Source organism: Phaethon aethereus (genome assembly GCF_964289735.1).
Source record: "Phaethon aethereus genome assembly, chromosome: 1".
Taxonomy (NCBI): domain Eukaryota; kingdom Metazoa; phylum Chordata; class Aves; order Phaethontiformes; family Phaethontidae; genus Phaethon; species Phaethon aethereus.
Window position 1 is genome coordinate 89956165 of NC_138575.1, and position 18834 is coordinate 89974998.

At 40.5% G+C, this 18834-nt stretch overlaps 1 protein-coding gene across 2 annotated transcripts in view; it reads right to left on the reverse strand.

Moving 5' to 3' along the window:
* STXBP5L (syntaxin binding protein 5L) overlaps positions 1-18834 on the reverse strand; it is a gene marked incomplete at its 3' end in the record, with an annotated part of 212603 nt that overhangs the window by 88369 nt on the left and 105400 nt on the right. For both annotated transcript variants that reach the window (XM_082013863.1, XM_082013862.1), the window contains exons 6-7: positions 10946-11009; positions 2009-2092 (exon numbers count right to left, since the gene is read on the reverse strand). In XM_082013863.1, the coding sequence (XP_081869989.1) occupies positions 2009-2092; positions 10946-11009 (148 nt within the window). The remainder of the gene's footprint in view (positions 1-2008; positions 2093-10945; positions 11010-18834) is intronic.

An 18834-nucleotide genomic window follows, 5' to 3' on the forward strand; every position in this document is an offset into this window, starting at 1 on the left:
TAAGCTGTTTCTCACAGCACACACAAAGTATCCTTTAATGGAGAATCCTGGTGCCAGGGCAATTTTTGATACTGAACAGAAGTATCTGCTCCACTGATAAACCCGAAAAGATCATGCCATCCAAGAATCCTTAAAGATGCCAGAAAAGGAAGTGGTAAGTTAGATGAGATTTCCAGTCCTTTCACCATCAAATAGGGTGACTACATTAGTTTCAAAACTGATGCTAAAGAACGCATGATAGTAAGAAAAATGAGGTTTGATTAATTTCTTTCAGATCCCTTTCAAAGAGGCACTTTGGTATTCAGTGAAGATACAGAACGTTTACAGCAATTTATCTGAGACCTCACAGATAATCCGCAATTGCACCTGGCTGGCTCAGCGCCAGAACGACGATACCAAAAGATTGATCAGATGTCACAGGGCACAGAGCCCTTGCATCAGTCCAGGTAGAATGGTGAAGGGGAGCAGGAACAATGTTTTCTGGACTGTGGTCTTAGGTGACCAATCTGTAAGAAGAGGCTTAGGTTTGAAAACTTGGGTTGGTGTCAAATACCAAGTGGCACATGCTGAACTAATCATTTGTGATGCACAAAAGCTATATAACCCAGGATTTAAAAAGCAACCCTTTTTAGGGGCTTCCTAGGGGAATCCTAGCAGATCCGGAACATTATCAATCTAGAGCCTGAAAGTCTGGAATGAAGTACAATGGCTAGTCACACAACAAAAGAAGAATCTTGCAACTATTTCAGGAGACAATAGTAAGCCATCACAAGTTGCACGAAGTGGAGCAATGACATAGCAAGTAACCACTGAGGAGGAAAGCACATGACTGAGAAAAAGACCAAAAAAAGTTCCTGAGGACAAGACTGAAAAATGTGGGACAACTAAATTGTATGAGAAATTTTCAACACCCAAACACTCTGTCTCAACAAGCAAATAAAAATAATGGAAATGGTACTATGAAGATCTTGGTTTATGCAGTCTCATTCTGAGCACAAGAGTGAGTGAACAAGACCATCCTCCCAGGAGACCTGTAAGAGGAAAAAGTTGTCCAGCCTTAAGTAATAGAACAGGGTTTTAAAATTTATTTAATTATTTATATAATTAGAATTACTCTGTCCTTTAGAACATTTGCTATGTGGATGCTCAGAATCTCAACCTTGAAGCTCAGTTTAATGTTAATGTGTCTGTGAAAACAGGCCTGAAAGAGTGCGGGATTCAGACCTATTCAGATTACTTTTTAGAATGAAAATATATGTGTATACTCCTTACATGAAGAAGGTGGAAAGACAAAGAAGGAAAGAGAACTACAGGAAACCAATTACTGTCTGGGTCACTTTAAAGAAAAAGTCCTTTTTTACCTGCAGTTGTCGTTGCTTTCACTTTCATCCATGGTGAACTTTACAGAAGGGCTGGCAGAACAAAGCATGTTTTTTCCTAGGGTAGTGCTAAAATCATAATAACTAGGAATAGATCTATTTTTGAAACAACTTGTTTATTGATACAAGAACTGCATTTGTGTTTGATACAATCTGCTTACAAATGGCAAGAGACAATTGTCTGATAAAACTGAGAATACAATTTTGAAAACCTTTTAATCAGATCTTGAGTGCTAGGTAATATTAATAGCCCTACAAAATAATTCGTCTTTCATTCTAATTAATGTTCTAGTAATAGTCAGTAAAGATAATTACATAATTCCTAATATAGCTATATCTCAGGTCAGTTCATTACTAAACTCGGTTCAACTGAGGATGCCCACACAGAAGCCGATGAACTTGTCAGATTCAAGGGGAAGAGACTCTGTTGTAGTACACTCAGAAGAGCCTAATGCATTAGAACGAGAGATTTCAGGTGTCGATTTCTACCGTCAGTAACTTGTTCAAAAGTATAGCACAAATAGTACTTCCAGGACAAGCAATGCCTTAACATAAATATCCATGTGCTTGATAAGGCATACGACAAACCGCTGAATAACTTTTTTTCTGAATTAATGGAAATTGCTTACCTCATCATAATAAGCCCTCAAATCAGCTCTTTTAGATCGTAAGTCCCAGAGTACTACAGTCCCATTTTCATATCCTATCAATAGCTGGAGGAGGGAAACAAACACAATTATGCTTTCAGATTCAAAAGGTATATACAAATATTGAAGAACTTCATGGTTTTAAGATATTTAAAAAAAATAAATAAGCACTGGAAAAAGAAATGCCAAATTAATGTGCAAGATTGCAGTAGGTACCACATGTAATGCCTTGCTTTCAAGTTATCTTTCAGTACAAACTACTTCTCATTACTGACAATTTAAGTTCTGGTATGGAAGAAAAAATGTACTTTATACCCTCTTTTTTTTTGTTGTTGTTTGTTTGTTTCTGCAAGATTACGTGCCTGGACAGTCTTCACAATTGTCTATTTGCTGAGAAAATAAGACTGTAGCGTGTTCCTCTCAGCTCTTACCTTCTTTGCCCCTGGTTGGATGGAAAACTGTTTGACATGTAAGAGATCACTTAAATAACTTCAAGCCAAAGAGTCATCAGATTAAACTCTCATTCAGCTACATATATTCCTTTAATTTCTGATTTCTACTGCTTTTAAACATTCTGAAGAACTTGCCTTGCAGAAAATAAATTGCTTCCTTTCCTAGAAATTGAAAGTAAATTAACTGGTATGCCAATTTTTAGTTCTTCTAGAACTAGTATGTCATATCGTCATGCACAGCTGAGAAATACCAGCAAAGAAAATTTGGTAAAAGATGAAAGAGAAGAAAAATGATGCTCAAACAGTAAAATAAAAATGAACACAATCCTTTCTCCTTGTCTCTGTTGAAAAGAACTGAATTATTGATATGGCACTGTATTGAATACTCTTCATTTGAACACAATTCATTTCAGATCTTACGGCAGGTGTGAAGTCTGGCTTACATAGGTGTCCTGGAAGTTGCTTCCTGTAGAGCCCATCTTCCTAAGAATCTGTCCTGGGCATGAAGACTGGGAATGACCAAACTGATAGAATCACATGTTTCTGATATGGAATATTTTATACAACTGATAGTGATAATTGCAGTTGTTCTTTGTCCATAAACACATTGATGACAGAACACAGGCAAGGATTTACAGTTTCAATATTAAGAATTTGAGCTGAAGAATGATGAGACTATCTCTTAGTCTGTGAGACCTTACCAGCATCTTTGCCTTCGCTTACTTCAGCTTGCAGAAGTCATAAAAATGAAACTTGGCTGGACTGCTAAACAAAACATCACTTTTTTTTTTCCAAATTAAATATAATTGATACGTCAATACTGCTAGAGAAGAGTCTGGGAAAACTCTCAGGGCTACTAGATATGATTCTTTATATTTCCAGGAGAATATTCATTATGTGGAGAAGTATTCCCTAATCTAGGAATGATTTATAGATAGTACATTTAATACCTGAATATGAACTATACCTGATTGCTTAAGAATTCTGCTCTTGAAAAAAATTCAAACTGTCCTGGAGAAATTCCAGAATATTTATCATTTTTGCTCTGGACAGGTCCATATGGGATTCTGTGGCAGAGTAAATATGAAAAGACATCCTGCTCAGAAAGCATACAGCTAGCTGGATAGCACTTGTGTCAGGATGCCATATGGTATTCTGGGATAATAGACTGCCATTGAGAGAGTGAACAAAGTGTCTTACTGTGACTGCTTTTGCTGTTAGTGAGGTGATCCTAAATGGAAGACAACTGTATATCCAGGAGTTAGTGACCCACGTAGCAGCTGACCTGAGTAGGTGCAGGCCTGTGCTGTGCTGTGCTGCACATATTCCTTGGTGAACTTCACTGGCTAATTGTAAAGAAGAAGCCTGTAGGCAGCTCCCACTTGGTAAGGGCCATTACTGCACCTTTATGTCCTTGTCTTTATCTTAATGTAAGGCAGTATGTTCTCATGTGAATATCCTTTTGCTTGGCAGTAGAAATGAATAGATTTAAAAAAAAAAAAAAAATCTTTTGAGATCTCTAAAGACCAAAATGCTGGCAAACATCTTCACAGAGGGGACCAGCACAGTGTGCTGTGTCCTTATTGGAGGTCCGTCCAATGCTGCACAACTTGGGGTTCCCACCATCTGAAGGAATGTAAGATTATCTTCTTTTTCTTTTCCATATTAACTCAAATAAATGGTATTTTAATCAAGATGTTATGGAGTCTGAGTGCCTTCCTTACTGTTGTCATAACAAGTACTTGCACCAGTGCATGACAGCTGGGTAGCAAACCAGGTGAGTTCAGTTTGTATCTATCTTTTCACCTCAGCTTTTGTACAAATATATTCAGGAAACTGAAGGAACAGAAAAGCATTTAGTATGTGACCCTGTTTCATAATAAGCCTTTCTCCCTGGTGAAGGAGGCTTGTCTTTTGATTTTTATCACTTTCTTTTGCAAAGATATCATGATCCAGGTAATTACTAAAAGGTTAAATACCTCCTATCAGAGACAACATTTCACCTGATCTATTGCTGAAATGCTTAATGCACAACGGCACTACAGAATTGCAAGATACACAGTGCTGTGGTTTCAGGGAAGAAGTTGAAAGAAACAGATTTGCTGCATAGCTGGGAATCGCAGTCTTTGCTCAGAATGTAGCCATGCTGCTTAACTACTAGTACTGCGGTATGACACTAAGGTCAGAATTCCAACTGGGTGAATACGATTAGTCTCATGCCAATATATTTATGATGCTCTGAACTCTGACCTGTCTGAACCATAGGACACTCAAACATTCACGCTCCTCTTGGCCATGGTGAGCACTTGAGACATCTATAAGACAAGCTCTCTGTCTGTAATGGAGGTAAAAAATAAAACATCCATAGATGCAATTGGAGGAGAAAACAGACAAAGAAGAATATGTGTAAAAAGAGTCCAGGAAGGAAAAAACCCAAAGATTTCTCTTCAGCTTGTGTTTCCTGGCACCTTGTTTAATTACTCATGCTTAATTAGATTAAGAAACATGCAGAAGGCTGGGCAGAATTTGAAGGATGGAGGAGTCCTAGCAAGATCTTCCTTGTCTAGTGGAGTTGCTCCACATTTTGACTTAAACCCTTCTTCATGAAATGCTTTTGATGATGGTGTTTTAGGGAGGATTATCCTTTACAATCAAGTAATTGCATCCTGGTACATGCCAGCCAGCCCCTTCCGTGTCCTGGTAGCACGAAACATCTGGGAGAAAAAACCCAAGTTTGCCAAATGCACACTGTGTTTAGGTGTTGTTAGATCTCAGAACAGAGACTCAGAGATAGGAAGTTTAGTCCACCAGCTAATCGTTAATAACGTTAAACCTTTTCCTATTAAGCTTTCTCCAGTTGCTGGAAAACTGCAGATCATTGCAGTCTACGCCTTCTCCTGCATCAGGAAGAAAAATCATGTTTGTTACAGATCTGCCATCTACAAATGTCTCTGCACATCAGTCTGTTCCTAATGTACACTTATTCATTGATTTGGCAGACACAGTTATATTTCATGAACTTTAATCCCTAGGTCCCCAATTTTTTCTCCAGTGACACATTAAATGCCTAAATTCTTTGTCATCTGTTTCCAGCCACAGCTTGCTAGATTCATAAAAGAGACTGTCTCCAAAGTCTGCCTTGATAGTTTGCCTGGAGGGCACTTTGGAAAAATTTTGAATGGCAGAAGTCTTCTGGAATTACATTCACTCTTTTGGCACAGAAAAACTGGTCATCAGTCACTGATACAAACTGGAGCTTTTAGGAATTAAAGAATTTTAAAAAGATGAATATACAGTTAGCGAACAAATTTCTCTGGTTTTCAAAAAGAGATCTTATGATTGTCCTGATTTCAAAAGTGTCGTCTGTGTTTTAGGACTCTCAACCACTCAGTGCCCATAGAAGAATGCTACTGATTTACTTCAGTGAAACATGCCCAGATCTGTAAATAACTTTGTGATACCCCAGAGAAGGATATTCCACTGGACCCTTGCAGAGTACAATACCTTGTACTTGTAGAGTACAAAAATATCTGTATTTTGAGCAATGATTATGACTGATTTCCACCCAGTATTTAATTCCTGAAGCATATGCAGACAATACTTTTATGTGCTGCCCCCCATGAAACGATGCGGAGAGTCTGATTTCTCCCACCACCTCTTGGTGGTCTTTGGTTAACTTGAAGCTGAGGAGCTAAGGAGAGTATGTAGAACTGTCTTGTTCTATTACCCAAGAACAGCTCTACTAAATTAAACAAAAGGTCTACATATCACAGTATCTCGTACTTAAATGGCCAAGAGCAAATACTAAAGAACAATATGCGAGGAGGACAAGTACTTATATTCTTACATGTGCTTTCAGCCTAAGTAATTGTCTCACTCACAGATAGCCAACTTCTCAACTGGACATGACTCCATTTAACTTCATCTTTAAGAACATTTTAGGAAAATTCAGCAAACATCTTCAGTAACCCTCAAATTGGTTTCTCTTGTGTTAACTTTTCTAGTCTCCCTTGTGACCAATATATATTTTCAGCACCCACAGCACCATTTGGAAAAAAAATTATAGCTTCTACCCATTGTACATTTGAAGATGTACTTAACTGGCTTGTTTGGAATCTGACTTTTGTCAGCTTCACTTGATATCCTTTCAGGTTTTGTACTGAAAAAGACTATTAACTGTTTCCAATCTCTTCATAACAATTGTGATTTTCAAACTCAGAATCACAATCAGCTCTTCTCCACAATGAATTGTCCTGTCTGACTTGTGTCTCATATAGCAAACCTTGCCCCTTTTCTGAATTTGTTTTAGCACAATTATATTCTTCTGAGACAGAAGGACAAAAATTATACCCAGTATTCAGCAGGCAAGTCAACCATGCATTTATGTAATAGCCTTGTTTTGTCCTCTATTCTTCTCCAGATAATGCCTAATTTTTATTTTCTTTATTGGTCACTACTGAGCATTGAGCTGACATTTTTGCTGAACTATCAATCATCACTCTAAGCTCTTGGTACCAAACAGTAATAATCAGCTCAGACCCATTGTTTTATATGTAAAGCCAGAAATACCCCCCCGCAATCACTCCCCATCATTTACACTGAATACTTACAAATCACAGTATTTAACCTACCATTTTACTGCTGAGTTTCTCAGCCTCCTAAAATCCAGCAAAAGCGATCACATCACTGTTTACTCTCTTTTCTATGTTGTTTATGACTATGCTGAACAGAAAAAGTCCCAAAAGTCTTTTTTCTTTTCATTTTGGCCCCATTCTGAAAAAAGATTGTTTTCTCCTTCATTCTTTCAACCAAAGTTTAATGAGACTTAGTTGAAAAACTTAGTTTAATTTTTTTCTCTACTTTTGGATTTTTTAATCTGGAGCTATGTCTTTTGATTTAGTGCTTGAATCTTCTCTTACATCTGCATGTACCTTTACTTGTATCTTCCTGCAAACATCAAACACTATCAATTCCACATTTTGCAAATCTGCAAGTATTTTGTTAGCACCAATTTGTTCTTTCCATCACTCTCAATCTATCAATGATATAAACAGCTGCACTTGGAAGGTTTTAGTATGGCTTGCATGTTCTACTCTTTCTCTCCATAAATTTCCAATGTTTGTTTTTCATAGGGATCCATCTGATTTGCTGCTGCTGTTGTTGTCAGTATGCTAGTAACTGTGAACAACAAGCAATTTTATTTCCAAGCAAGCTCTCCTTTAAGTCTCTTTCCTGAGACCTTTTCACCTTCCCTCTTTCTGCTGAAGTAAAAATATTTTAGGTTTCTGACTGGACACGGTCCATGACATTCCTGTAAGAGGTGTTCACTCACAAGACCATTTTTTCTTTTAGTATCAAATCCTTTTTCCCTACACTATGTGCTTTAGGCAGGTCATCAACAGCTTCTGTTGTGGCCAGTGAACAAGAGTTATGCCTCATCAATAAACCTTTATTTTTATCAGGTATTTTGCCATAGGTAGTTAAAGAGATATCCTGGGAAGAGTACAGGGATGTTGCCTGGTTGTGTAGGGATGGGGTCGGGAAGGCCAAGGCACAGCTGGAGCTGAACTTGGCAAGGGATGCAAGAATAATAAGAAGGGCTTCTACAGGTATGTCAGCCAGAAAAGGAAAGTCAAAGAAAGCGTACCCCCTGTGATGAGCAAGACTGGCAGACTGGTAACAATGGATGAGGAGAAGGCTGAGGTACTCAACGACTTCTTTGCTTCAGTCTTCACTGGCAATCTCTCTTCCCGTACATCTCAAGGGGATGGACTGCAAGACGGGGACAGAAGAAAAGTCCCTCCCATGGTAAGAGAAGATCAGGTTTGAGACCACCTGAGGAACCTGAACATGCACAAGTCTATGGGACCTGACAAGATGTATTCCAGAGTCCTGAGGGAATTGGCTGATGTAGCCAAGGCACTTTCCATGATGTTTGAAAAGTCACAGCAGTCAGGTGAAGTCCCTGGCGACTGGAAAAAGGGAAACATTGCACCCACTTTTAAAAAGGGTAGCAAGGAGGACCCTGGGAACTACCAACCTGTCAGCCTCACTCCTGTGCCTGGGGAGATCATGGAATGGATCCTCCTAGAAGCTATGCTGAGCCACATGGAGGGCAGGGAGGTCACTGGAGGCAGCCAGCATGGCTTCACCAAGGGCAAGTCCTGCCTGATCAAGCTGGTAGCCTTCTATGATGGAGTGACCACACCAGTGGACAAGGGAAGAGCTACTGATGTCATCTATCTGGACTTCTGTAAGGCCTGTGACATGGTCCCCCACAACATCCTCCTCTCTACATTGGAGAGATATGGATTTGATGAGTGGATGAGGAATTGGTTGCATGGTTGCATCCAGAGGGTAGTGGTCAATGGCTCAATGTCCCAGTGGAGATTGGTAACTAGTGGTGTCCCTCAGGGGTCCGTACTGGGACCAGTACTGTTTAATATCTTCATCAATGACACAGACAGTGGGATCAAGTGCACCCTCAGCATGTTTGCAGATGACACCAAGCTGAGTGGTGTGGTTGACACACCTGAGGGACAGGATGCCATCCAGAGGTACCTGGACAAGCTCAAGGAATGGGCTCATGTGAACCTCATGAGGTTCAACAAGACCAAGTGCAGGGTCCTGCACCTGAGTTGGGGCAACTTCTGGTATCAATACAGGCTGGGGGATGAAGGGATTGAGAGCAGCCAAGAAGTACTTGGGCATCCTGGTGGATGAAAAGCTGGACGTGAGCTGGCAACATGCGCTCACAGCCCAGAAGGCCAGCTGTAGCCTGAGCTGCATCCAAAGCAGCGTGGCCAGCAGGTCAAGGGAGGTGATTCTGCCCCTCTGCTCTGGTGAAACCCCACCTGGAGTCCTGTATCCAGCTTTGGAGCCCTCAGCACAGGAAAGACATGGACCTGTTAGAGCGGGCCCAGAGGAGGGCCCCAAAAATGGTCAGAGGGATGGAACACCTCTCCTGTGAGGACAGGCTGAAAGATTTGGACTTGTTCAGCCTGGAGAAGAGAAGGCTCTGGGGAGACCTCATTGTAGCCTTTCAGTACTTAAAGGGGGCTTACAGGAAAGGTGGGGACAGACTTTTTAACAGGGCCTGTTGCGATAGGACAAGGGGTAACAGTTTTAAACTAAAAGAGGGTAGATTTAGACTAGATATAAGCAAGAAATTCTTCACATGAGGATGGTGAAAGACTGGCACAGGTTGCCCAGACAGGTGGTAGATGCCCCATCCCGGGAAACATTCCAGGCCAGGTTGGACGGGGCTCTGAGCAACCTGATCTAGTTGAAGATGTCCCTGGTCATTGCAGGGGGTTGGACTAGATGACCTTTAAGGGCCCCTTCCAAACCCAAATGTTCTATGATTCTATGAAATAGCATTTCCTGATGGCTTCTGGTTTGAGGCTAAAACACTACATTTCACAGCATTTAATTATTTTATTTGCTGTATTCTGAATTGCTTGATCTATTGTGATTCTTCCAAAAAGACTTAGAGATGCAATCTAATGTCTTGGGAGGGCTACCTGGCAAATGCATCATTTGCACATAGTTCATCTTGCACAATGGATAAGTCCAAGGATGGATAATGCAAATGAAATTCAGATGTAGTCATCAGTGTTTTTCCAGGTACCCATATGAATTTTAGCATAATATCCCCCATATCAGTATCAGAAATTCAAACTGCTGCTAGTTTCCAATAACCATCAGCTGTTACATGAGGCACACTGTCAAATAAATACAACATTTGTAAGATACAGTCCTTTAGAAATAAACACTGAAATGTAACTAGCAAAAGTGATCAAAAATTATGAGATAGTTAAATGCCCCTTCTCCACAGGCAAAATGCTCAGAAATTCAGTAGCAACACATAAAAAAAAAAAAGCTCAAACAAAACTGGTATTTTGGCAACCAAATTTCATTTTGGAAAAGCTACCATACAAATAGAGCCAGCTCAGATTTTGGCTCCTGATGTTACCAATCATGACCCTAATGCTCTGACTATGTGTTTTGCTTCCACCTGTTGACAGCTCTTTGCTATACTCAACTCTGTTCACAAACAGCAGCAAGTTCCAAACATGGGTTAGTATCATTAGTGTTCTTGCATAAGAAAAGACTTATTATCTTACTATAATGCCATCATAATAACATGTTTATCCAAGTGCTGAAGTCATGATACAGTTTTTAGTCAATTCTTACTTGAGCAAAATTCAAGTTTATTTAATCAAGAGCAATTTTGATTTGCTATAGGTTTCAAGGTACAGTATGTTGTCTGTATCATAGATTTTTACTCACTAAAATTGTACAAAGATAATTTTTTTCATAAAAACTGTAAAATAGTAAGTGTGACCTTGCAAATATATAAAGAAAGCAGATGATAAAACTAGTGAGTAAGCAAGAAGAGCGAGCTACCAAGGCAAATAAAGGCTATGAAATATTGCAATGTTTTATTCCATCTAGTTGTACTCACTTTTCCTTCATCTCTTGGGCTGTCACTTAAATGTACAACTGGCCCAGGGTGAGTCTTTGTGGATCTGCAAGACAAAAATCAATTCAAATCTGTGAATGTTTTTTGTATGAAGAGCTAGATGCTTACCTTAATTTCTAGGTGTGTTTACATGTACTTCTAACGGTTTGAAAGTAATTCTTAAAAGCCCAACAGGGGAAGATAACTATCTGAAAATTATCCGTATATTTTCATGTTCTCCTCTATTTCCTTTTTGCTCTTATATGCAAATATTCCCCTTTGTTGATGAATCCTTTCTTTTATTTTTTAAAATATCCCTATTCCTCCTATTGCATGTTTTTTTCCCTCTCTCTGTTTTCTCCCTTCTAAGGCTTTTTTGCTTTTTCTGTTGTCAGCTCCCTCTCTTTCTGCATCTCTGAGGGAGGCCTCCTCACTTGCTGGATTTCAAGGCTAATCTGCCAAGGATTTGCAAAGTCTTCGCTGGATTCATTTCACTTACTGATAACACGACTCACCAAGTTCCAATCTCATTAATGACAGGGCTTCAGTAATCTCACCTGCACCGCTCTATCAGGTAGCCTCTTAGCACTGCTGCAGCGGGGTTTCAGAAATGGAGCATCTTGCCTTTGTCTATTCTGTAAAGCCTTATTGACATCTTCAGACCAATTGATGCAGTTACACCCACAGTGCATGTTCAGTGAGGCTTCTAACCCATAAGACTCATCCCATGAGTCTTCATAAGCCTCTATGAAGATTTCTTATTGTTCTTGCTGTCACCTCGCTTTTTGTAACACGTACCAACAATGTAGTATATAACCTAGTACAGGGACGGCTGCATTGGTGTCCAGCACCTGACAGCAAATGGAAATCATAGGAAACTGAATGGACAGATGATTATTTTTCAACTGCCATCTTTTCTGACCAGATCTTTAGGCCCCAGCAGTCATACAGACCAAGGCGACAAGCACCAGTCCACAAGGCTTCAGGCTGTTTGAATGCTTCACAGAACAGGACCTTTCTTCCATCTAGGTTCTGGGAGCACATTTCCCTTGGAGTACAGCTTCGGATCTAGACTTGCATGGCCGGTCTTGTCTCACCAAAGGTCACCAGGAAAAAAAATATTGCAGAGATTGGCAGGGCCCATAAAGCTAAGAATTTATCTGGAAGCCACACCTGGAACTACCTAGGGTCCAAGTTTTAAAACAACCTGCAAGACAATTAAAGAAACAAACCAAAACAAGGTTCTCCAGCCAAACTGCTCAAAGGATTTTCCTAAATTAACAGTGTTCCTCTTCCTTTGGCTCAGACACTGTACTATAGCAAAACTGGCCTCTGTTCTACCAGGTCAGACTCCAAATCAAGATTGAGTGTGGTATGCAAAAATTCCCAGGCAACTCAAACAATAAAATACTGTGGAGTAATCCATATCCTCACAGATGCCTCCTTCACAAAACAGTATGCTCCAACACTCTTGAAAGCATACACACTTTCCTCTGGCCTCTATTTTTTGCCTGTAGAATGTTTTAAATTTTTCAGCTATTTGGTCATTGCACCAAAGCTGGTCCAAAGCAGGGTGGCAAAGATCTTGTCTGATACTTACCTCTGAGTTAAGACAATGAAAAATTACTCCAGACATCCTTAGTTCTTCCAAACTAAGTTTATTCCAGGCCAAAGAGATACTTGAAGTCACCTAAAGGCCAGACAACCTTCCAAGACTATACCCCACCCCTTTACATATATTTTAACATTACTACTAGCTGCATACACAAATCTAGTGGCAATGTGGCAAGCCCCTTCCTTGGTGAACCTTCTCTACCATATGATCCCATGCCACCATCTTCAGCTTTGGCAGATCATAACCTGCAGCATGTTACTTTTCTACATGAGGTCTTGATGAGCAAGGCTTCTGCAAGAGCATTTTGCAGCATACCCCAGCACAGAAGTGAGATCAGCAGGAAAGCAGTGGACAGCCGGTTTATACAGTAATATTCTCTACAAACTGTCTTTAATGGTGCCAGAAGCAAGTACCCACTTGGCTTGAGACACGCACACAACAATTGTTGCAGAGATGCAGTCAGCAGGAGATCTGTCTGTTATTCCTATCCAAGCCAACTCCCCAGAGCGGACCCCTCTGGTGGAGCTTCTGTTTCTGAGTAACCTGAATTGGAATAAAAAAATCATTTCCACACCACCAGACCTTGGAACAGACAAGGTAGGTAGGGGAACTGAGGGGTGAGATTAGGGTATTTGCAAGCAGTGCTTAGACCCACACATGTCTCTCGTATCTGTCCTCAGGGAGTGGATATGACATCTTGGGAGATTCTAGGCTGAATGAACTTTGTTTCTGACATAGGTTCACCTATCTGAACTGGTCAGAGTATGTTGACGGAAAGAACTAGGTCTGTTTGGGTTACTTTCTGCCTGTGCCATGATGGGCAAAGGAGGAAAGATAAGAATAAGAGGAAAAACCGTGAAGAGACAGCATAAGAAATTGCACTTTTTAGCCAGATGAGAACCACTGACAGATGACAGAAGAGGGAGCAGAGCCAAGCAAACATCAGGCATGACTAAGCTGGCAACAGACAAAATGGTGGAAGGAGCATACGCAGGTTGACAAGGCATGTTGGTTTTGGCGATTATCCCAGCCCATTGAACCAAGCAGTATGCAGGCTGGGTTGCTTGGCCATACCAGTATTCATACTTGACCAGAAATATCGGCAAAATCGGGGCAAATGGAGGGAGAAAGGGAAAGAGCATACTGTCTTTCTAAGCTAAAGGTTGATCCCATCTAGGCTGCTCTTTGTACCTACCCATTTTAAAAGTCAAGAACAATTTAGATAAATCTGTGCAACCACTGTTTTCTTTTTAAGATACATGTGTCATTGCTTACCAAAGCATGTATCCATTTGTCTTTGTGTAGAAGCAAACTCTTACTTGAGCCGTAGTCACTCTACATTACATCTAACTTTGGGCTAATTATACTTCCATTGTCACTCAAACTGGTTGTTCCTCTGCAAAAGATATAAAACTGTCTTTTATCTTCTCTTATATGCTTGCAGGGGTGTAGCCTTGGATTTCCATGCTAAGACCTCAGCTAAAAGGGGTAACCTTCACTAATACAGTAAATTTTCCTATGTCCTCCATTTCTTTCTTGAATCTATTGTAAACAATAGTTGGACCATCCTGAGGTTTATTACGCTGTAATAAAATTTCTTTTTGCTTTTCAGGATATTAGGTACTTTTAGTTTCTTTTAGGAGTACTATCCTTTTTATTAGGTTCCTAGTTTTTTCTTTAGTTTTGTTCAGTAAGTGCTTCATACACATCATCAGTAAAATTGACAGCAAACACAGCAGTCTGTGCAGTAAATGTATGAGATTTTATTTTTCCTTACTCTCCTTCCTCTATGTTTGATGTAAGTATTCTCTTTATATTATCTTACTCCTCAGTATTTTAATAGTTTAATTGTTTTGTATTATAACTGACTGGGTCAGGCTTCTTCCATTTTCTTACAATTTTGTTATTTTAGTCTGTCAGGTATGTCACTCTATCAAAAGAGTCAATGAACACATTGACCACCAGTCTTTGGTCTTGTTAGCTCTTTTATGTCAAATATTGGATGTAGGTGTCAAGGTGTTGGTAATGGGGAGTTACAATGGAGGTGTCTGTGAGGAGAGGTTCAGGCTTCCCTATTCTGGACACAACCAGGTCCAGCCATCTCCAACAGACCTACTGCAGGGCACAGCTGAGCCCCTTAGCCAAGATGGTGGTGCCACAGGGAAAACAAATTTAAGAACGGGCAAAAAACACTACTGTCCTGGTTTCAGCTGGGATAGAATTAATTTTCTTCACAAAAGCTAGTATGAGACTATGTTTTGGATCTGGGATGAAAAAATTTTGATAACGTACTGATGTTTTCAGCTGTTGCTAAGCAGTCAAGTATTGTTCAGCTCTTCATGCTGCCCTGCCAGCGAGCAGGCTGGGGGTCCACGGGAAGCTGGGAGGGGACACAGCCAGGACAGCTGACACAAACTGGCCACAGGGATATTCCATACCATATGACATCATGCTCAGTATATAAAGCTGGGGGAAGAAGAAGGAAGGGGTGGGGGGACATTCGGAGTGATGGCATTTGTCTTCCCAAATAACCATTACACGTGATCGAGCCCTGCTTTCCTGGAGATGGCCGAGCCCACCAGCAGGCAGGTGATGTACTGAATGAATTCCTGGTTTTGTTTTGCTTGTGTGCACAACTTTTGCTTTCCCTATTAAACTGTCTTTATATCAACCCATGAGTTTTCTCACTTTTACCCTCCCAATTCTCTCCCCCATCGCACCGTGGGAAGTGAGCAAGTGGCTGCGTGGCACTTCGTTGCCGGTTGGGGTTAAACCACAACAACTACACAGGCAGTGAGGAAAGAAGAGTGAGAAACAGCCCTGCGAGAGCCGAGGTCAGCGAAGGAGAAGGGGAGGAGGTGCTCCAAGTGCGGTAGCAGAGATTCCGCTGCTGCTTGTGGAGAGGGCCACACCAGAGCAGGTATTTCGCCTGCAGCCTGTGGAAGACCCCATGCTGGAGCAGATGGATATTTCCTGAAGGAACTGCAGCCTGCGGAAGGACCTGTGCTGAAGCAGGGGAAATGTGTGAGGAGGAAGGAGCAGCAGAGAAGAACTGTAATGGGTTGACCACAACCCCCACTCCCCATCCCTTGCACTGCTTGTGGGGGGAAGGGGGAGAGGAGGCAGAGGAGTTGGGAATGAAGGAGAGAAGTTGAGCCTAGGAAAAACAGTGGCTGGGGGGAAGGTGTTTTAGTTTTTGTCTTTGTTTCTCACCATTCTACTCTATTTTAACTGGCAATAAATTAATTTTCTCCAAGTCAAGTCTGTTTTGCCCATTGACAGTAATTGGTAAGTGATCTCCCTGTCTTCATCTTGACCCATGAGCTTTCCCCTCTGATTTTCTTTCCCTGTCCTGTTGAAGAAGGGGAGAGAGTGAGCAGTTGGGTCAGGATCTCACAACCAGCCAGGGTCCACCCACCACAAATACCTTGATAACTTAACATCTGCCAGCTTTACATTGATAAGAGGAAACAGAGAGTCTATTAGTTTGGAAGTCACAACACTAACTCTAGCAGGAAATGAGAAAGGATCTTTTTCAAATAATTGTATATCCTAAAACTCATTTCAGATGTGCCATCGCAGATAAGATCACACACAGCATTTCTGGGGTCATGACAACAGATGATCCTGAAGCATGTTGGAATTGTAGAGCCTACCCCCTGGCAGTCCTGCTGCACTGTCTTTCTGGGTCTCCAAGAAACATTGTGGGTTTTTATACATATCAAGTACAGTATTTGCATAAAAATTGACTCCTCTTTGGACTAAACAACAAGGAATATTCACACAGTGCAGCACAAAGCTTTTGGTTTGGTTTGGGATGGGACATGCACAGTCCCATCTTGGGGGGGAGATGTTTGGGGGAGGTTGTACTGATACAAAACACCAGTTCAGATGGAGCAGGGAAGAAAACTGCATGAAAGGGTCATAACTTTCTCCATTCTTCATGGTCTTTCATGTGTTGCTCTGAACCTGCCCTATGGCTGGATACAGAAGGAGAGACATGGTAAATCTTCCCTGACAATAGATCTTGCTTGCTTCTCCTGAAGTGATGTTATCCCCTTCCTGGTACAGCACTGTGGCCAGAAACCCAAAGATAGCCCTTTGCACCACACTAAGACCAGGATTAGTCTGCCAAAGGCAGATCAGTGCCTTTCTTCTTGCATCTTCCTGTTTCCTCAAGGAAAGTATGTATAAACAGAGGTAATAGCAATGTTGTTTTGAGTCCTAAAGAAGCTTTGCTTGTAAAAGCAGTGCCAGGCATTAGGCTCTAGTCAATTTTTTCTAAGGGTAGACATCATGACTGCACTACGAGTAGGATTAAATAAAGCAATTATTTAATTAACTATATTATATCAATAATATTAGTTTACAGAACTCATGAAACACTATCAGAATGACAGGTACCGTAATTACTACTTTCATACAGTGAATTATACTGCATGTGGAAATGTCTACACAGAAAAACATTTTGCGGCATGTAGCTTTAGTATCTATAAAATGTTTTGTTTCCCCTCATTGCTATTACAGTAGAGTTGTCAAGGAGATTGGAAAGTTGTATGCTGTCATTGTGGAACAGCGTACAAAGAAAGAAAAATACTGTTGAATTACATTAGAAGCAAAAGCAGAGATCCAACAGTTCCTGGAAAGGATGAAGCGGTGCTGGGAAACCAACCACATTTGAAGCTATCATTAATAAAACACACTACTGTTGATGCCAGAAAATTGTGCACAGGCATTCTTTCAAGCCGGCTTTAGGAGACTGTGTATAAACCAGCTAGATCCTATCCCTTGAGAAAGGGAAAAATAGGGAAGAATCAGTAGGTGAAAGTAAGGCATAAGTGAAATGTATGAGCAGAGAATTCTTCATTCCCAAATACTAGCTGGGGTACAGCTAAGAATGACTGAGGAAATAAAAGCTCTGAAAAGACATGAAGAAGATAAAACAGAAAGCCAAGTCCATACACAGCAGAAAGAAAAAACATGAAGGTCAAGTCAAAAAAATACCAGCAATGATTTGCAGTGAAAAAATTCCTGGTGCAAAAGCTACCTTCAACTGAGCAAGAAGAAAGTATGAGCTAATGATACAAAAGATTGCAACATTTCATAGCCTTCACTAACTTTAAAGCCCACAAAAACAGACTGCAGAAGAACTGAAAAATGGAACAAAGGGTTCCCATGACAGCTGTACAGAACTACAAGTTCGTTAAGAAACTAGTGATACCTCGAGCTGTTTTGCACTTCATCAGAAGTTATTCCTGGCAGCATCAGGTATTAATTTATTTTAGGCCTGTTCATTTAGTAAGATGAGAGAGCTGGTACGCTGTAAGACTTGACTCTTACTCAGAACAGGACTGAAATGAAGAAACCATTCACTGTAAAACAGGAGTCTCCAAAAAACTTGTAAGGATGGAAGCTTTTATTTAATTATTTTATTCTAAAATGAGAAAGCTCAAAAAGAAGTCTTCAGCAATGTAATAATTCGGACCCAGGATACATAGATGATGTATTCCTCCATCATTCTGTGAAGTTTTATGCAGTCTAAGAAATGGAGTGATTTACTGTTGTAAAAACTTCAAATACCAGGACAATCTTTAAAGCAGGTAAAAGTAATATCTGACAAGACAGAATCAAATCAAGAGAAAACAATTTTCTTTTTGAAAAAATTAGCCAGCACAATTACAGAAGCATTGTAATGATTTCCCTGAAGAATGAAAATCTGGTGGCAGAAAGTTCTAAAGGAGAGGGGAAAAGGAAAATATCTATATTAGTCATGGTTACAGAGTTGGAGATGATTGATACAGCGGTGGTACCGCTGAGAAAAGCATGTGCATAAGCAGATGCTTCTGTAGTGACAGTAGTCAGACATCTTCTGCAGTTCTGCTTTCTACAAAGGTGCATTGCACCAGAGAATTTCAAGACTTTCTTTTCATTGGTAGAGTCATGGAGAAATCGAAAAGAATGACTAAGTTAGATATGTCATTCACATACTGTAGATGAAAGCTGGAAATTGAAGTATGAATCTGTTCAACCTCAGGATGAGTTTTAGACACAGTTTCTTAAATGTCTAGAAGGACGCCTTGCAACTTGCACTTTCTTTGTACCAGGAACTATTTCCATTTGGGCTCAAGCACAGAGCAGGGAGCAGTTGCTCCTACACTGCTACTTCTCCTCCTGTGTGCTGCTTTCCTTCACCACTGTGGAACTGCTGCTTCTGTCACATCTAGGAAATGAGGCTGGGCAAGGAAAGGGCTAAGTAAGGAAATACCACGTTACGGTT